The 19,649-nt window shown below is 39.5% G+C and overlaps 1 protein-coding gene across 1 annotated transcript in view; it reads left to right on the top strand.

The window, feature by feature from the left end:
- Positions 1–19,649, top strand: part of adamtsl5 (ADAMTS like 5) — a 62,130-nt gene that overhangs the window by 29,488 nt on the left and 12,993 nt on the right. Inside the window, exons 3-7 of the mRNA XM_042485124.2 lie at positions 1,063–1,232; positions 2,308–2,368; positions 3,499–3,604; positions 8,803–8,930; positions 14,410–14,533. Of these exons, the coding sequence (XP_042341058.1) occupies positions 1,063–1,232; positions 2,308–2,368; positions 3,499–3,604; positions 8,803–8,930; positions 14,410–14,533 (589 nt within the window). The remainder of the gene's footprint in view (positions 1–1,062; positions 1,233–2,307; positions 2,369–3,498; positions 3,605–8,802; positions 8,931–14,409; positions 14,534–19,649) is intronic.

Raw genomic sequence — 19,649 nt, 5'->3', positions numbered from 1 at the left:
GCCATGATGTATCACTCACAGTGTCAAAGTGCTTTGCAATACACTTAGCTTAACATGTATCTCTCCTCTCCTCCACTCTACTCTCTGACTGTGAGTGTGTGTGCGCACGTGCGCGCGTGTGTGTGTGCATATGTGAATGTGTATGCGTATGTAAGTGGAGGAGCGACACAGTAGAGACAAAACATAAATTAGTTAAATAACATAAGCATATTTTTTTATTTAATAAAATTGATTTGACTTTTCACGGAAGGTGTGGAGTCTTGATCAGGAGGGGAGGCCCCCCCCCCCCCAAGATAGTGGTAGGGGAAACATTGTGTTAACTACCATATTTATATACATTATACCAAATAGTTAGTTACTTAAACAGTGTATACTTTCATAAACTCATTATAGCTTTTCTGTGAAGAAATTTTACATTTAAAAATAACTAAACCTACCAGATAAATGTAGTTAAGTAAAAATATTAAGAATCCTAAAATGGAAATATTTAGGTACAAGTACATCAAAATTTTAAAAGTAAATGTGCTTAGTTACTTTCCATCACCACTGTTTACATGGCAAAAGTCAGTCAGTTTTAGACATCAATAAGCTGTGGACATGCTTTTATTTGCTTTGTGCCTCAAAAAATTAAATATTAAATAGTGAACAATATTATGAAAAATATATTCTAGATCAGTAAGATAATCAAAATAAATTAATTGAAATACTTTAATCTACAAATTATAGAATGCCTTAAAATGCCCTTGTAATGGCCAAAATTTCTCTTGAGATGTAAAGTAACAACTAACTGTTAGAGGGAAAAGCCACTATTTCCAATATGTGTCTGAGTGGAATATGTGGATCTGAAAATCATTGTTCCACTAAGATGACATTAAGGTTTAAAGAGAAGTTCAAGTTTATTGATTGACAGGTGTTTCAGCCATTAGCATGTGCACTACAAAAGATATGTAGTTAAATCCATTTGTGGTTGTATTAATAGCAGCTATAAACAGGACCTTAATAACAGAGTGTTTCTGTTAGAGGAGGACAATAAAGTCTCTTTCTCTTTCATTTATGTCTCAGTTGTGGGTGTCTGCATGGCACCCCACCGCTGAGGCCTCATCAGGGCATCTGGTGCGCACTCGGCGGCAGCTGCACTTCAGGAACGAGTGGGCGACATGGAGCGGCTGGTCTGTCTGCTCACGCAGCTGTGGGGGCGGAGCCTCAGTGAGGACACGCACCTGCATCACCAGGTAAATGTCCTCGGGGTCAGTTGCTTTTAACTTTGTTATTATGCCTCAGTGCTGGCAACAGCCGAGGCCAGAGGCATTCCATTTCCAAATTTAGCACAAACATCCACATGGACTCACCAATGAACTGATTAGATTTTGGTAATCATAGGTCAAAGGTCAAGGACTTTGTGACCTTGTCTCTCATACATGAAAACACAATATCTCGCGAAACCCTTGAAGGCGTTTTTTCTTTCAAATTTGGCAAAAACACTCACTTGGATTCAAGAATATCCTGATTAGATCTCGGTGGTCAAATATCAAAGTCCATATCAAAGTGACCTCTTCTGTCTGTTTAATGTGATACCTCAGAGAACACCTTGAGGGGATTTCTTGCAACTTCAGCACAAACATTAAGTGGGACTCAAGGATGAACTGATTAGATTTTAGTGGTCAAAGGTCAAGGTCATGGAGACCCTGCATTTGTCTCATTTGTGTAAAAGCAATATCTCAAGAACATCTTGAGAGAATTTCAAATTTGATACAAAGTTTCCCTTAGACTCAATAATGAACTGATTAGACTCTGGTGATCAGAAGTCAAAGGTGATGGTCACAGTGACCTTGTCCACAACTTAAGAATTAATATGCTAAAATTTCACACAAATGTCTAATAAGATATATTGATGAAATTCTGACATTTTACATCTAAGAGGTCAAAGGTCACCTGTGACATCATCATGTTCTTCAAAAACAGTCATTTGGCCAGATACTAAATTGGTGACACTAACTTTGGCTGCCCACCTTGAAAATGTACTGATTGTAGAGATCTTCTGTGCTGTCCAGGGGAAGATGTGTGTGAAGCATCCATGTTTTCACAGACATGGATGTAAACTGTAAGTGCAACTTGACTAGTTCACAAAGGCACGCAACCGCATGGTGGTATTTTTAGTTTTTAAATGTGTGCCAAATGTACAGGTGCTTTGTGCAAGAGATTTGTTCAGTCAGACATTCCAGCAGCCTGCACACTCTGACTTCACACTGAAGACTCTTTTCTGCTGTGCTATTCTTAGTCCCGTCTCTTTTGTGTTTTGTGTCCCAGGAACCCAGTGGGTGGACCATGTACAGGAGACCCCAGACAATATAAGATCTGCAACACCAAGGTCAGTTCAGCATTAAGGTTTTCACAGTGTATGAAAAACTGACTTTTGATCCAAGCACTTTAGAACAATGGCTGGTGTTTGCTTTGGAAGTTGGTCATATAGGTGTGTTCGGAGCAGGTGTAGCAGGGCGTGATCTGGAATTCCACTGAAATATTAACCTGTGTCTTCACTGCACTGAACTCTGGGATTGAACACAGAAAGGTATCAGACCTGCTATTGTGGTGTTAGGTCAGATATGTTGGGCTGTGTGAGTGTGTGTGTGTGTGTGTGTGTGTGTGTGTGTGTGTGTGTGTTTTTGTGTTTACACAGCCAGTCACCGTGGCCCATATTGATTAAAGGAAAAACACACAGATGGGTCGCAGCGTGTTATAGCATGCTCGAATATGTGTGCATGTGGCAGTTTGTACGTGTGATGAGCTCAGAGCTTCCATTGAATGGACACAAATCCCAACCTCCCTCTCTACAATTCATGAAGTTTTCACAGTGCGACACACCATAAGGTTATTCATTTATTTTAGTGGTAAGATGACATGGGGAAGGTTTCAGGATCACTTTTCCTGTGTTGCTTTCACAGGCTTTTTTAAACCTTTGAACCCAAGCAAATTGGTGTGAATCCTTTAAAAACATGGAGAATAAAGACAATGACCTACTTTGTGAGAAATAATCCACAAATTGCCAGAAATTTGTAGATTTATACAGTTATATTTTTATAACTTTAGGGAAGAAATGTTCTGGGGGAAAAAAGAAAAAAAGCTAATGAAAATTATCATGATTACCTTAAATTATGTTCATTATTATTAGTAGCATATTTTAAGGTACTTTGTCCAAGTCTTGTTTGTCTTTTTTTTTTCTTTTTTTTTTTGCTAACTTTCAGGGAATTTTCAGAAACGTTTTAAGAATTTTTTGCTAATTTTGGGGTCTCTTCATTTGTTGCTCAAGGTTTCAAAGGGTTACGTTATGAAGTTATCTGGCTGAGTTTGAGATAAACTCTCAGGGAATGAATAAAGATTTCTCACAATGCAGTACAACATCCTCAAAGTGTGTGTGTGTGTGTGTGTGTGTGTGTGTGTGTGTGTGTGTGTGTGTGTGTGTGCATTCGTGTGTGTGTGTGTGTGCGCCTGCACACTCAGGATTGTCCCCCCAGCTCTGCGGATTTCAGAGAGATGCAGTGTGCTGCCTTCAATGACAGACCACTGGTGGCTGGGAACTCCTTTAAATGGACCACCTTTCATGGAGGTCAGTGAAGACAACAGTGAAGTGTTCAGCTGCTGAGGACTTGTTGTTTAGAGATACATGTTTTTTTTAGAACTGTAGTACAGATAAACACATGACTCATCTGTAATAAAAAATGGTCATTCTCCTCAATCCAGCAGTAGATGGATACAGATAAATCTCGTTGTGTAAAAGCCACCATAGCTACTGTGCCACCAGAAGTCAGCAGGACTGTGATTAGCATAGTGATTAGATCATAAACCAAAGGTTCTCCAGGTCACTCCTCACAGCTTTTGTAATGGCTTCTCTCCTGGTTTTGTATATCCATACAAGAAATCTTAAAACTTAAATTCTTCGGTTAAAACTACCTGCACCCTGCGCCTCCACCGCCACCGAGACGCTATCAATGCAACATACAGTAAGTCCCACCGGTCAGGTGCTATGTGACTTCCTGTACATCAATGCACAACTTAACTCAAAACATCTGATACACTGACTGTGAAAAATATTGCCAGAGAAAAAAAACAGCCATTAAAGGACAAAACATGCTTGACAGTAGCAGGTTTACGAAGTCGAGCTGAAGAACTCCAACTGGCAAACAAGTGGACAACAGAGACGAACCAACCCAGTGATGTCACCAGCTAACTTGTTGACAGATGGCTGCACTGTGCTTCAGCTAAAATACTATCTAGTTCTCGAGGAAATCCAGGTGGATGTCAAGTTTGATTGCAGTGTCATATCTTGCCTTAGGTAAAAGTCCAACAAACAGTCATATTTTTCAGTGTTTCATTTCCTCTGTAAATTCTCCCCATCAACCAAGCAAGTGGATATATATAACAAAACAGTGACATGGGGGGTCTATCCTAATGCATTCTTTCGGCCTCAGTCTTTCATAGTCATATCAAGATGTAAAAGGATGTCTGCCTCAGTAGAAACTGTAGAGCAAAATCTCTACTGACTGGCAACATGCATATGTCAAACTGTCCAACCTTGAAGTCATTTTGAAAAATGGAAGCTTTGTTGATTTTTTTTCATTTTTCTTAATTTTTGCATTTATTTGATAGGACAGCTTACAGGCAATTCTTGGTCTTGCCCCACATTACCTCTGTGTTTTTATCACACAGTAAACGGTTGGATGGAAATTCAGAAAAGGGCTTTCGGGTATTCTGTACCCTCAGCCTGGAATTTGTTGCAGAATAACTATGGTTTTAAAAAACACAGAGTTTCTACCTGTCTCCTCCCACCTGAATCAAGCTGTAAGACACAGATTGTCCGTATTTTTACAATCTAATCAATATCGAAGCATAATTATTACACAGTGTCCTACATCATGAAAGGATTTTCAGATCTTGACTGGATGTGCTCTCATTTCCTGATGAATATTTATTATAATGGCACAGTTTTTCATTACACTCAATCATTTATCCAAAAAACATTCTCTGGCCGTACATATCCAAGCTCACACACCGCCTTTCTGTTGGCTGAGTAAAAATTTAAAAATTAAAAAATAAAATATAAAATTAATATACTAAAAACAATAAAATAACTCCAATAAAAAAATTTAATTTAAAAAGCATCCTAAAAGCTAAAATACCACCATGCAATAAAAGTCAGTAAACAAAATCAATAATCAAATATCATTTAGCTAAATAAAAGTACCATCCCCATATTTGTATGCGCCATAATCTAATACACAATCATCATAGTAATTCTCAGTCCCATGAAGAAAGTTAATATTGTGTTGACAGTGTGTGCTTTATATTAAAATCAAATGTTCATTTTCTTGGCAGGATATTAGGTGATACGACAGATATGTATTAAAACAACATTCTGTTGGGGATTGAAATGACTACATGTTGAAATAGCCACTGAATTAATATTTAGTATGTTTAAGGCAAAATATGAATAAAACCAAAATGAGGTCAGCCTGCAATCAGGGCTGAGCAAAATATGCCGAATGAAGTTTTTATATTTCATTTTCAAGTTGCGTCTAAGTGCATTTTTCCCCTGTGGGATTGCACCTAAATGAAACTCAAAATGTATTCAAACCAACACTTTTTCACCTGTATGTTACGATTTTAACAAATTGCGGTTAATGTTAAGTCAATGGACACCTTCATACAAACTTATTGACACAAATGACAGGGCCAGCGACTTTCTCCCATGATGCTTTTCTCTTCTTAGCTGCTGCAGCTGTGTTACTTTTCTATCTAAATATGGGCTCAAATTTTCCATAAGCAGCATGAGGACCTCTAGTTCCAATGGGGTAAAATAGCTTGGTTTCTGTTTCTTAGTGGTTGCCATGACGAGGTATTGGCTTTTTACTGAGGTCATGCACGTGCTGACCTCAGGGTGAACATACTCAGAGTTGATTGCACTCATTCAGATCAGCTGTTCTGGAACCGAATACTCAGAGTTTCTCATCTCGGAGTAAATCAACTCAGCGTTCAGGCTAAGACTCAGAGTTTGTTGAACCTCCTTTCTGGAAAATACCCCTGGTGTTGTTAAATGTTTTTAAATCTAAAGTGAAGACTTACAAGCAGAGTTTTAGCCTTTAGGATGTTTTAGCCTTTTAGTCGGATTGTACAACTGATTCCCAGAAAATTCTCTTTCGACTCATAGATAGTTCTCTTTTAATGCAATTTTATAAAATTGTATATATTATTTTGCATTTAGTCTCCCTTTGTGTCTCTGTCGGCAACTTTGTGTTCTCACTGCTGACTGTCCTGGCCAGGTGTCCCTTGGAAAACAGATTCTTAATCTTAATGGGACCAACCTGGTTAAATAAAGGTTAAATAAATGAATAATAATGTGAACAAGGGGATGACAAGCAGCAAAAGCGCCAGGGTTGGAATTTAACCCACTGCCACTGCAGCAAGGACATTGGCCTTTGAACATTGGGCACCTGCTCTACCAGGTGAGCTGGGCATCCCTGTCACAAGTGAGTTTTGATGAGGACCTAAATGCATAACCAAAAAGCGGAGACAGGTGTGCAAAGTAAGTACAAATGAAGCACAAATAAAAATCTAACGGAAACCAACCAGGATAACAGGGAAGAACAGGAATACACAACACATCAGATCACTGGGAGGACAACAGCAAGAGTAACATACGAACTGACATGGAACAAAGGAAAACACACAGGTATATATATATATATATATATATATATATATACACACACACACAGGGAACTAATCAGGACAATGACACACAGCTGAGGTAAGTGGACATAAAAAGGAGGGAAACACAGGGACTGGCTAACAAATGAAGGAGCAAGGGTGGAACAAACTAGACTAAAAACAGAACAGGTGCATTAGAAAGCAGGAGGGAAACAGACGGACGCAGGGAGAACTAAAGACACAGCAAGATCATAAGGAAAAGTGAGAACAGGTGAAACTAATCAGGGAAAAACAAGAGCAAGAAAACACACAAAGACAGGAGGTAAAACCAGACATGACACATGAGGCGTAAAACCCGAGAAAAGAAAACTATTAACTAACTACACACTAAATATCTGAAATTTCCCATTACTCCCAGAGCCAAAGAGATCCATTTTAAGATATTAAATGACGTATGTCCATCCAGTGAAATGTTACAACAATTTAGATTTGACTCCAATAAGTGTATGTTTTGTGATGTCATTGAAACTACTGATCAAGTTATTCTTCCAGTGCATATATTCTGAAGCCTTTTGGTTGGATTTATGCAATTGGCTTAATCCACATATTTTTTAACCTCAACTTGAACTCTCTCAAAAAGACATTGTTTATGGACTGGTCATGGACAATGCCAAATATAACTTTCTCATTAACAATATCCTCATTTGTGAAAAAAAATATATTCATAAATCCAAATATATGACACTGAAACCATGCTTTAATACATTTCACCTGAAGTTTGCTTCTTATGTCAAAGCCTTTGAAGTTATGAGGAAAAATATTGCAATGACATTTTATAGACAAATACAATACAAAAAAAGCCTTAGCATTGTCATTGTTTTTTTCTTTACTTTGTTAATAATCTTTGTAAAGTAGATTTAAATCTTCTGCTTTGCACCTTTTGTAAGCACCTTTGCATTACTGTTACAAATTTTGAGCCGTGATGTTTGTAAATAAACTGTGTTAAATTGAAAAAAACAAAACAAGAAGTAAAACTACAAAATAAAACAGGAAACAGAACATGAGTAACAAGAAACAAGGAAAACTACAAACACACTGAAGAAAGACAATTTTTATGCAGCTTAAAATAATGACTTCAATCAGTCACACAGAAATGAATTACATTTTTTTCTAATCAAGTTATCAAGTTCAGTTAACACAACTGCTTGGAAATCGGGTTGAGAAAACTTAATTAATTCATGTTACACATTGAAGTAATTATTCTAAGTTAGTTGTCAGTACTCTTTTTTTCAGTGTAGAAAACCCCAAAACACACTAACACAAAACCTAAAATCATGACGGTCCCTGCAAATTCAAAATCAAATCTGAAGTCATTACAACCTAAAGTCCCAAATATACTGAAACAGATGTGGACAGGGAGGTTTGCAGAAGAGAGGCACATGTTTAATTTCAGTCTACACTGGGTTTTAGGTCTGCGACCGTGTTCCACACGTGTTTAGTCTGTAGGCCTGTAGGTGAGTTTGTACTTTCACTAAATTGTCCAAGGGACTTTGCAGATCATCATGTATAGGCAAGTATTATGTAATTGAATTATGTACATTTTCCCCACTGTATACTTAAAAGCCCACCTATTGATAAGAGTTGGAAATTAGCAGTAGCTATAAACTCTCTGTGCAGCACATCAGCTTCATGCTTTTTATGAAACTATGTTTAACTGCATCATCCCTATCAAAAAATAAATAAATTCAATTCAATTCAATTGTGTCTTTGCAGGTGTGAGTGAGGTTTAATTTGAGAGAGTGTTTCTGTCTGCTTGTCCCTCATGCGTGACTTTACTTACTGTGTTGTTGGCAGTCATGTAGTAAACTTTCCATGCTGCCATGGCTCTTATGCCCACTGTGAGGCCTGCTGGCTGTTTCATCCACACACAGTTATGAGTTTTCTCCATGAAATCTGCTCCTCTCCCACTGCACTCTCCTCCAGTTCCTTGTCTTCACCTCCTTCCTGTTTCTGGTTCTCCCTCTCTGTCCTTTTTGCCTCACATATTTTTGCATGATAAACTAACTAAACGAGTGACTGACTGAAGGTGTTCTTTGGCAGGCTCTAACCCCTGTGAGCTGAGCTGCCTGGCCCAGGGTCACAACTTCTACTACAACTTTGGCCGTGTGCTCGATGGCACAGAGTGCGACAAGGAGCCCGGAGCAGTGTGTGTGAATGGACGCTGCCTGGTAAGTGCCAACAGTGCTGTTTGTGTGTGTTGCTGTTGTCTTTACATACTGTATTCATGCATTTCATGTTGATGTTGTTCCCCACTTTCCATTTCCATTCCCTAAGTTTTATTTAAAGGATAATCCTAATGCCCTTCAACATACAGTATAAACACAGGAGTCTGCTGGATAATTTCACAATGACATAGTTCAATGTTTTGAATAATAAATGTAATAGTCATGTATCTTCCGTTTGGTATGTTGGTCTGAAACCATGGTTGCCAAAGTCAACCAAAATTGACCCACTGCCAGTGTGGTGGGATTTAACCTGCTGAATGTTTGTCAGCTTTCTGCAAAATGTAAACTTTGGCTTCTGCTGTCACTTCGCAGAACACAAAACTGAATTTCATGCCTTATGATTGTCACCAGAAGTTGACAAAATGCTCTTTGGAGCCACAGAAGTATTTCACCACCACAAAGATTTTGTTTTCAAAACAAACAGCAGAAATATTCAAGCATAAGCAACAGGCAACAAACTTAAAAGAAACAGCTAATTAGCAGTGTTCAGCAACCAAACACGTGCATTCAGTGTCCAAAATGTGCTTAATCTTGTTTTTAAAATCTCCCAAGCTGATAAAAGAGTGTAGTTTAAGGTGACTGTGCAGCTGACACCAAGATGACGGAGCAAAACCTCTAAAAGCACTTTAAAAAACACTAAAACCACGATATACAAAAGTTGTGTGACCGAAGGTTGCAGCTACTGACAGTTTTAGGAGTCAGTAAAGGACACAAATAAGAAGGAAGTTCATGTAAAATGACCTCATAAAGAAAAATGTACCAGTGTTCCAGTCTACGGCTGGACAGAACAGACAAACCAACTTTCTCATACAAATTACATTCGATTCAATTCAATTCAAATCAATTTTAGTTATAAAGCCCATTATCACAAAACTCAGTTTGCCTCAGAGAGCTTTACAACATACGACATCCCTCTGCCCTTAGACTCTCACATCGTCTCAGGAAAAACTGAGGAGGGACCCCTCTTCCAGGACAGACAGATATGCAATAGATGTAGTAAATAACAATTAAATTACAGTAATGACAAGGAGGAAAGAGAGAGAGAAAGAGAGAGGGAAGAGAAAGGGAGAGTGGGATAGAAGCATAGCAATAATGGTAACAATAGCATATAGTATAACAATAGTGATAGACATAAAATTACTAAATGCACTCTATAATGGCATGTGATGTTACATACAAATTTCATTGGTGTTAAGAAGAGTCCCATGCGTATATCAAGAGTGGAGGCATGATGCATAATATTGGCAATAGAAGGTCGCGTCGAGCAGGATCACGGCATCTGTGCAACCAAGGCCCACAACACAGGCACAGCCTCAGACAGGACCACAGCAACAGCACAACCAAGACCATGGTCAAGGCGAGCCAAAGGTGCAACCACAGCATGAGCACGGCCAAAGGCAGGGCCACAGCATCAGCACAGCCATTACCACGATCCAGGTGCAGTAAAGATTGCAGCCAAGATCAGGGACTGCTCTCATTTGGACTACTACAATGGAGTCCTGTCCGGGGGGCCCAGCAAGGCCCTGGACAGGCTCCTGCATGTGCAGAACATAGCTGCCGGTGTTCTCACCCACACCAAGCCTTGGCAGCACATCATCCCCTCTCTCATCTAGGAAGGACTGCTCTCTACCCCTAACACCAGCCTGAGAACGTTCAGTAACAGAGCATTCAATATGGAAGCCCCCACCCTCTGGAACTCTCTCCCTGCAGAGATTTGTAAAGCATCATGTCTGAGCACTTTTTTGCGTTTCCGAACACAGTTCATCTGTTGTTCTGATGATTTAATCAGAAGAGTTCTGCATCCATCTCAGCTTTGGAAGTCACCTAGTGTTGTCTATGAGAACATGAATGAAACTTTTACCTTCAAAACGCTGAACAATTGAGCTTTAGTTTTCCTTGTGTTGATTTGAAAATGAGGCTGTGTTGAGCTGCAGTTTCTCTCCCTTTCTCTCCTCTCTTCATTCCCACCCCGTTGTGGTATAAGTGGTGTTGACCACTCTGACTGCAGCTCTCTGGAGAAGTGAACTCCATGCTGTGCGTTAGGAGCAGAGTGCACTCATCAGTGTAGACTGCAGCCTTCAGTTAGCATTACAGCTCTGCTCAGCACACAGTGCGGCGTCCTGCTCCCACATCCCGCCTGTCCCTCGCTCACCCCGCTCACCCCTCTCACCCCTCTCACAGATGGGGAGAGCGGGAAATGAACTTGTATCCCTCGGGTCCTGCAGCACATGCAGAGTAATGAGATACACACGTTAAACTCAGTAAACACATCTGCTACATGAGGGCAAACTCATAAGCAAAGTTATTTTTACTCCACTGACAAAGAATTAATGCATGTCTGTGTTTACATATGTGTGTGTGTGTGTGTGTGTGTGTGTGTGTGTGTACTAACATGCAGCGCATGGTGTAAATATGTGGATTTATGTGCCATTGACTTGGCTGGCTGAGGTCAGAGCAACACAGGGCCTGAAACAGGAAGCAGATGCAGCCTGCAGCTGGTGTGGGGGGACTGCAGGTCACAGATAGAGACCAGACTGAACCAATAGCTCTGTGTGTGTGTGTGTGTGTGTGTGTGTGTGTGTGTGTGTGTGTGTGTGTGTGTGTGTGTGTGTGTGTGTGTGTGTGTGTGTGTGCGTGTGTGCGCAGCATTCTTTTTGTAGATGCTCTTCCACAGCAACACTGTAAATGCTGTGTAAGTAGCCAATTTTTATTCATGCCAAATGTTAATCTTAGAGTTTGTTTAATCAATAATTAAATAATAACCCAAGTTTTTTTTCTGACAATCTGCTATATTATCAGGAAATAGTGAAAGACGCACATCATTAGTTGTCAGTGCCAAAGGGGATGTTTTTTAAAAAAAAAATTTAGCCAACAGACAAAAAAAAAGTGATTGTCTTAAATTCAGTTTACAATGATATAAAACAGAAACAGCAGTCTACAGCCAAGTCAGCTGCTTCTCTGAGGAACTGTGGATTAAATGCCAACATCAACATGCTGACAGACTCACAGTGACAATACTAACAGGCTATTGCTTAGCATAATTAATGTTTAACTTGTTCATCGTCTTAGTTTAGCCTGTCAGCATGCTAACATTGGCTAATTAGCAATGAACATAAGGTACGGCTGAGTCTGGTGTCGTGCAGGTATTGGCTCATAATCAAAAGGATTGGACACATTGAAAATTTAATACGCTAAGGTGCTAGCTATTAAAGCAGAGGATCACCAAAGTTGTTGTAATTTATCCTCGAGGGGACATTTAATATCGACCCTCAGTGGCGCCCTCATGTCCTCTGCTGCTCTGCCATCGAAGATTCATTTCTTGTTGTGCACACACAGATGCTCAAAGTGTTTTTGTGTTTTTAGGGGGCTTAGGGGGCTGATTACAGGTTCTCTAGATTGTCGCTCTTTTGCCTGCGAGTCTCCTGTTAGTTGCTTCGCTCTGCAGAACGCAAGATGAAGGCTGGAGGAGAAAACAGCCTCTGTACTCCATCTCACTACAAGATTCCCCACATGCCATAAACCACCCTGCTCATCCTGTTTGCTCTTTGCTTTGGCATTTTTAAGTTTACAAAGACAACTCTCTGAGCTGTCCTGCTCTGCACAGGCCCTGAGCTGCCCTCTGTGTCGCAAAGTCAATGTTTGTGAGACGGTGAAGATGACAGGGAGAAGCAAATAGTAGAAGGAGAGAGAGAGTGTGGGTAGAGTTGAATCATGGCAAAAGGTTTGAGGTGACAGAGACAAAACAAGAGGAGAGGTTAGAGGTTGCCAGGCTGGCGTTAGACAATGTGTAAAGCTGGAATGTGGGGCTGTGTTTCATCACTCATTCAACATGCCCTCACTGACTTCCTCTCGACACTGAACTTGAGATCGACCCTCGGAGGGCTGAGGAAGTGAGTCAACAACCATGGTCACTCCAGAGGTGTACTTCACCCACAATGCATTGCAGTTATGGCTTTGATGCATGGAAATACATCCATAGTTAGATTATAGGTTATAGATAGGTGGCATTCATGTAAAATTCTGGTTGCTTACTACTGAAGAAACAGATGACCCAATTGGAAAATAAATAATATAATGAAAATAATATTAACCCTGACTGACCATTTGGTTCAAATTGACCAGTTTTGACATTTAACAGAAATTAAACAAAAAACCCTAAACTTTTAGCCTACAATTTTATGACTTATTCTAAAGTGACCCAAAATGTACAAAAATGATTAATTTTTTTTTTCAACTTATACTTTTGTACAGGTGCTAGAAATGTTTGTACATTGAGGCTGTTCTAGGTTAAATTTGACACTTACCTGTTGACATGGATTTTAGATCCTTCAGTGACTGAGACCATAAAGGTAACTGAGCTGCAATTTCAGTGACAAGAGAGCAAAACAAGGGCAACTGCCTGCAAATGTCAGCAACACATATCCAAAGGACACACATGCAAGTTTGTTAAGTTTCCTACCACTGCTTTAAATCTGAAGACCTGTTTGCAGTAAACAAGGTTTTTTTTGTTTTTGTTTTGTTTGCTGATTGTTAGTTAATGATCGAATTATATTTCATAGTTATAATTAGATAGTAGTTTTGGGGATCTCTTTAGAGAAGCAGTGAGGACAGTGTTTAATAGTTTTAATAGATTTCAGTGATTACACAATAAACCCCACAGCTCCAGAATGCTTTTGTCATTTTTAGTTTCAATAAATTATATCTAAATCATTATGACTTTTATGTTTTTCTATGTAAAGGATAATAAGACATGACAATTTATATGTTTTTTTTTCTCCATAAACAAGTGTTGTAAAACCAAAAATATACACTCTCTCTGCTCTCTGAAAGATTAATAAAAAATGAATTGCCCATTAGTTAACCCATTGAAACCTGAACAAATTGCCTTAATCTCTTTTAAAAACATGGGGAGAAGGCAAAGAGCAACTTAAAAAGAAATGACCCCAAAAAATCATCTGAAAATTAGCAACAAAAAAAGAAAAAGAAAGTAAAAAAAAAAAACACCCACAAACAAAAAAGAAGAAAAGTGCTTGAAAATGTTATTATTTTCACATTATTTTAAATATTTTATTATGGTAATTATACGTATAATTGTATTTAGAATGATTTTCCTATTTTTTTTCTAAATAATTTCTCGCAATCTGTGAAAAAAATTGCTCAAAGATTTAAATACTTGAGCTATATATACTTTCGAAATATATTTGTGGTTCAAAATCTGGTATAGACACTTGTTATGATAGCATTCTCAAAACTGAGGTTTACAATATGAACAGTATGTAAAGGTTAAATGAATTCATTACTTGCATGATTTACAGTTTCCGTTTTTCAGAGTGAGTCTACACACTGCAGAGAAACTAGTTTCAGCAGAGATGTCCAACTGCATCAAACTGTTGTTTCTAAAACATTTGTGTGTGTCATACAGAAGCCCGGCTGTGACTCCATACTGGGCTCAAAGCAGCAGGAGGACGCCTGCATGGTGTGTGGAGGACAAAACACCACCTGCCTGCACCACAAGAGCGTGTACCAGAGCAATGGGCTGGAGGCAGGTAGGATATGCACACACACACACTGTCATCACATTATCTCTACGAGAAATCAGTTGAAGCACTTTCAGACCAACGCAAGCTGTAGATAATTCCATGCTCTCTCCAGGTTTTCCTCCCAGATGTTATTAGTCATTCAGGTTTAGTCAAAAGGTTCTTGTTCTCTGATGAAAATCAACCATGGTAACAGCTCTGCCAAACAACAAACCGTTGGCTTCTTTCCAGGAAGAATTTCAGCTTAACAACATGTCCTCCAAAATTACAGTTGTTAAGATTTCAGGAAGGAGGAGGAAGAACTCAGAGTTCTTCAGGTTCCAAATGACACTCTGGCTCCATGCCAACAAAAGATTTCCTACCTACCTTGATGCAGAGGCTAATATGGATCTGACTGTTCACATCAAACATGCTGAAAGGAGGCTTTCCTCTTGTTTGTCCATGTATCTCCCATTTAAAAAGGAAGAAAATGATTAAAAGAAGATGGATTATGAAGGCAATACACTGTAGCTGCAAATGAATGAACACCGCTTACCGAACTGAATAACACATTACCAAAATCACAGTACTGTGTCTGAATCCATGTCTTGACACTGAGCTTTAGGAATGTGCGGTGTAAACCAAAATAAAGCAAAAGATGGAACAAAGTAAATGCTCAGTGTTCAGAGAGTAGAAGGTACATACTGTATATGCAAATGCCTCAGTGCAAGGACAGTTTTGTAAATGTTATGTAAAGATGTGACGGTATGTCCTGTGGGACTGCTGAGGAACTGACCTTCAGAGCAGTTATAGCAGTCCATTCTTATTACAAATTCATAATGTAGTGCCGCTTTGACAGTGTTTTTGGCCTAAGTTTGCAATGCAGAAAGCCACCTTTTACATGTGCATGAAATGCAGCTGGGCAGGTGTGCAGGTTTAGCAGCTGTAAAAGCAGTGTAATTCTTTTGTGGATTGCTTTCTGAAATTGAATATAGGTTAGGACAGGTGAGGGGGGAGTCCATGCAGAAACCTTGACATGTCAACATTGTCTTTCTGTTAGACATTTTAAAACACAGATCTTTTTTTCTTGAACCCCTATGGGTCTTTGGGATTCTTACAGTCAACACAGATTGTGATGGGATGAAGAACGTGACAGAAACAATGTACGGCTGCCCCTTGAAAGTCAGATTCAAATGATAAGTCAGAGACATTCAGTTAACTGGGATTGCTTCAAGTCAAGCAGTCAGTTTTTTGTTTGTTTGCTAGTCAATGTGCTTCTGGTGATGTTTTGGTCCCCAGATTTTGTTGCGGAGCGAACATTCTTGACTTTCACGCTACTCTTTGTTACAAGTAGATGCGGACATGCAGGCAGCAACACAGAGGAGGAGAATGGAGAAACCTTCTGCTTAGAAGTGGTGAATTCACAGCTCACAGCAGCTTAATATGATACAGTCTCTGGCTTTTGTTTGATATCTAGTGTCAGTAAAAAATGCTGCATTTAGCTCATTTCCTATGTGATATAAATGTTCAAACTTTGAAACTTCATATAAAAAACAAAACTTATCGTTAAATATTCGTATTGAACTGCCAAATTTGATTCAACCGGCATCATTCTGAGTTGGGTACAGCCCTAGAACAATGTTCGCAGTGATGTACAAGGTAAAAGAAATCAAATTAGTTTTGATTAAGACTGGACAAAAAATGTTCTTTAGAGTCTGTGTTCCCCTCTACTGAGAAGTGAGAATTAGAACATCATGGACACACACACACAAACACAGAGAAGCCAACACCTCTAGCGTGCAACTTGGCTCGGAACTTGTCTGTGTAACAGTGCAGGCCATAATGGCTCAGATTGAGCAAGAAGAAAACAGACTGATAATGGTCACTTTGTTTGGGTGGCTCAAAAGCCTTGGGAGGTTTTCTGTCCTCCTGCAGCTGCATTTACCAGCGGATAGAGAAGTCATGGAGGGCGGCAGCACAAAATCACTTACTCACAAGGTCAAATACAGACAGCCTTGAGCACATCCCTGCTGTCTGTGACTCTGAAACCTCCTCAGTCAGTCACAGCACTAAATCTTTATACAGCTACAACCCTGCAGATGAACCTTTTGCATAGTTGCTCTCTAAGATGGGTAAACAGGGGCAACCAAAGCTAGACGCTCTTCAGAGGCTATAATGAATGCAGTTCATCTTGTGGCTAGTTTTTCACTGGGGAGCAACGGAGAACAATAGAGCTGTCCCAGCCTCTTTTTGTTTTGGCTCAGAAGTGAAAAATCACTCTTTAATGAATGGTTATAGTTTCAGCTCATTCATAAACTGCCTGTCTTTGTGCCCATAAAGTCATCATGTAAACCATTAATCATTGTCAAACATTACTAACATCAGAAATTGTGATTGTTTTATTATGGCAGACAATGCAAGCGTCAGCAGCAGCACTGTGATACAAGCTGCAGCTTGTCAGCGTTTGGCACCATCCCCTCAAAACAACATTATTATCTGATTACTGATCCAGATTATGTGAGTTACTGATTACATATCAGGTAGTTATTGCTGAAAAAAGTCAGATAATGATTAATGCTATTCTATGATTAACCCTAAACATCTGTTCAGCCTGGCACAAAACAATCTGTTGTGTTTCAAGTGGCTGCACTTAAACCAAACCTCTGAACGGGTATAATGCTACAGTAAAAAGTTTAGAGACATGCAGCGGTTTTTGGAAATATCATTAATCAATTGATACTGAGTTTTTAAAACAATTTACAATTAGGGTTGTCGAACCATTTTTTTTAAAATTGCAATTATTGAATTTCATTAGTTAATCGGGATTAATATGTCGGGATTTTGCTTCAACACGGGGCACCAAATTATGAAGGGATTTTGGCTTTAACATGGGGCAACCCCTTCTGTGATTAGGCCTCACGCAAGGGTCACCAATTGTAAAACTATGGTTATCAGAAATGATTAATGATTACTAAAAATAATTATTAATTATGTTAGATAATGTGACTTCACCTCATGGGGCACCATTCCCTGAAAGGGAAAATGATAGCTGATCAATAAAAACAGTCTCACTAAATATAATAATTTAATAATTATAATTAATAATTATAACCAAAATTACCATACTGATAGTAAAGAGTGAAGGACTTTGGAGCTCTTGACACAGTAGTTGGCAATTTACTCCCTTTTGTACAACATTAAGCAGACAGCAAGTATGATTCCAAAAACATTTATTCAACAAGAAAAGCAATGCTAAACAAAACACAATATATATATATAAACTGCTAATATATACAAGTATATATACAAGTGTGGATGTGTAAATGTGTGTGTGTGTGTGTGTGTGTGTGTGTGTGTGTGTGTGTGTGTGCGCGCGTGTGTGTGTGTGTGTGAGAGAGAGAGAGAGAGAGAGAGAGAGAGAGAGAGAGAAAAAGAGAAGGTGTGTGTGTTGGTGTGAGCATGAACACACCAAGAGGCAGAGGTGGATTGACTAACAACAGAAGCTACAAGGAGATGCCAGATCCAAGATGCTGGATCAAAGATGGCTGCAGAGCGAGGAAGGCCTTAGCTGACCATGTGGTTGGTCAGACAAAGGAACAAAGGAAAGGCAGGAACTTTAAGTTCCTTCTCTGTGTGCTGCTGTTGAGAGCCAATTTCTGAGTGCATCTATGTGGTCTAATATGTATATTAAGTGCTTTGGTTAGTAAAAAAGGTTATTTAGTTGCATGCGAGATCCTGTCTCTGTGAGGCATGAACAAACTACATTCCAGACTAACCAATAACCCAATAACAAAGAGATCTGAACAATGACTCATTCGATAGCTTTAACATCAATACATGTTACACATGATATGACAAAAGACAAAGTAGACAGTCTTGCTCAGCCTGCACTTATGTCCTAATGCTATGCCCAGATGTTACTTGCCAATCCAGGAGTGGTAGAAGAGTTCTTTAGGTTGCTGGCTGAAGAAAAGAGGTTCCAGTTCAGTCATTTTTGTGCAGTTCCAAGCATCCAGGAGGAGGCTGGCCGGTCCTGGTGTCCTTCCAGAGATAGCAGTTCAGTGCTATCACGGTTCTCTTCTCTAGTCAGTTGTGGCTTTCTAACTTCTGCAAAGTCCCTTGAAGATTGGAAAGTAGAGCTGAGACAAGGCTGCAGCTCCTGCCGAGAGCTTAGGTGTAGAAGGGGGAAGGGTAGCACAGGTCCTCCAGAACCTGCAACCTTCCTCAGAGGAGGTTTGGGAGGGAGAGCCAGAAGCAGATGTGTCTCTTCTTGGCTGCGTGACATGCTAGGGGGTCACAGTAATGGACCAGTTATGCCTGAAGATAGATCCTTGGGACAATCACATACGTGTCAGAACATGAGGCACTCCGGGACACTGAGTTGAAATGGTCGTTCCTTCTTCAAATAACCATTTTAAAGTACAGTTCTTATCAGATTGTTTTGATTAGAAATGTCAACAAAATAACTGTATGGGACTAGCATAAAGTGGCCATGTCTGTTAAGGGGAGACTCATGGGTACCCACAGAACCCATTTTTATTTAGATATCTTGAGGTCAAAGTTCAGGGGACACATGTGAAATGACCATACAATTTTTCCAAAGCTAACATTTAGCCTAAATTTGGAGTGTTATTTAACAGCCTTCCTAAGGAGCTAGCATGACGTGATTGGTAAGACTGGATTCTTCCTGTCTTCTAGTGTGATATACAAGTATCGTCACTGTAGCTTAAATGCTTAGCCCAATACAGCCTCTTAAAGACAAAAATGATGGCCTGCGATTTGAAAAAAACAACACATTATGGCGATTAATTCATTAATGCTGACAGCCCTTTTATTTTTCACATCAAAGGTTATGCTGTACAGTTTGTACAGCCCCCAGAGGCAAATTCATGGTACTGGTCTCAGGGTTTCCAACACATTAATTTATCTGTGGTGGCCAGCATCTGCCGCTACGTATTGATTTTATAATTGTGGAGCTGGGCAGTTCCTTAGGAGTCTTAATGGAATATACATATGCTGTTCATTAAATTCACCACACTCAAGGAGCACAGAGTGTACTTAGGGCACAGACGGAGCAGTAGAACACCAGGTGCAGTGAAAGAAAAATGTATCAGTTCGTTTTACTCTAAAAGTTCGCTTTCACTCA

Source organism: Plectropomus leopardus, chromosome 1 (genome assembly GCF_026936395.1).
Source record: "Plectropomus leopardus strain MGB_pleo_1.0 chromosome 1, ASM2693639v1, whole genome shotgun sequence".
Classification (NCBI taxonomy): Eukaryota; Metazoa; Chordata; class Actinopteri; order Perciformes; family Serranidae; genus Plectropomus; species Plectropomus leopardus.
Note: the sequence above shows the minus strand (reverse complement) of the source record. Positions and strands in the feature narration are given on the sequence as shown.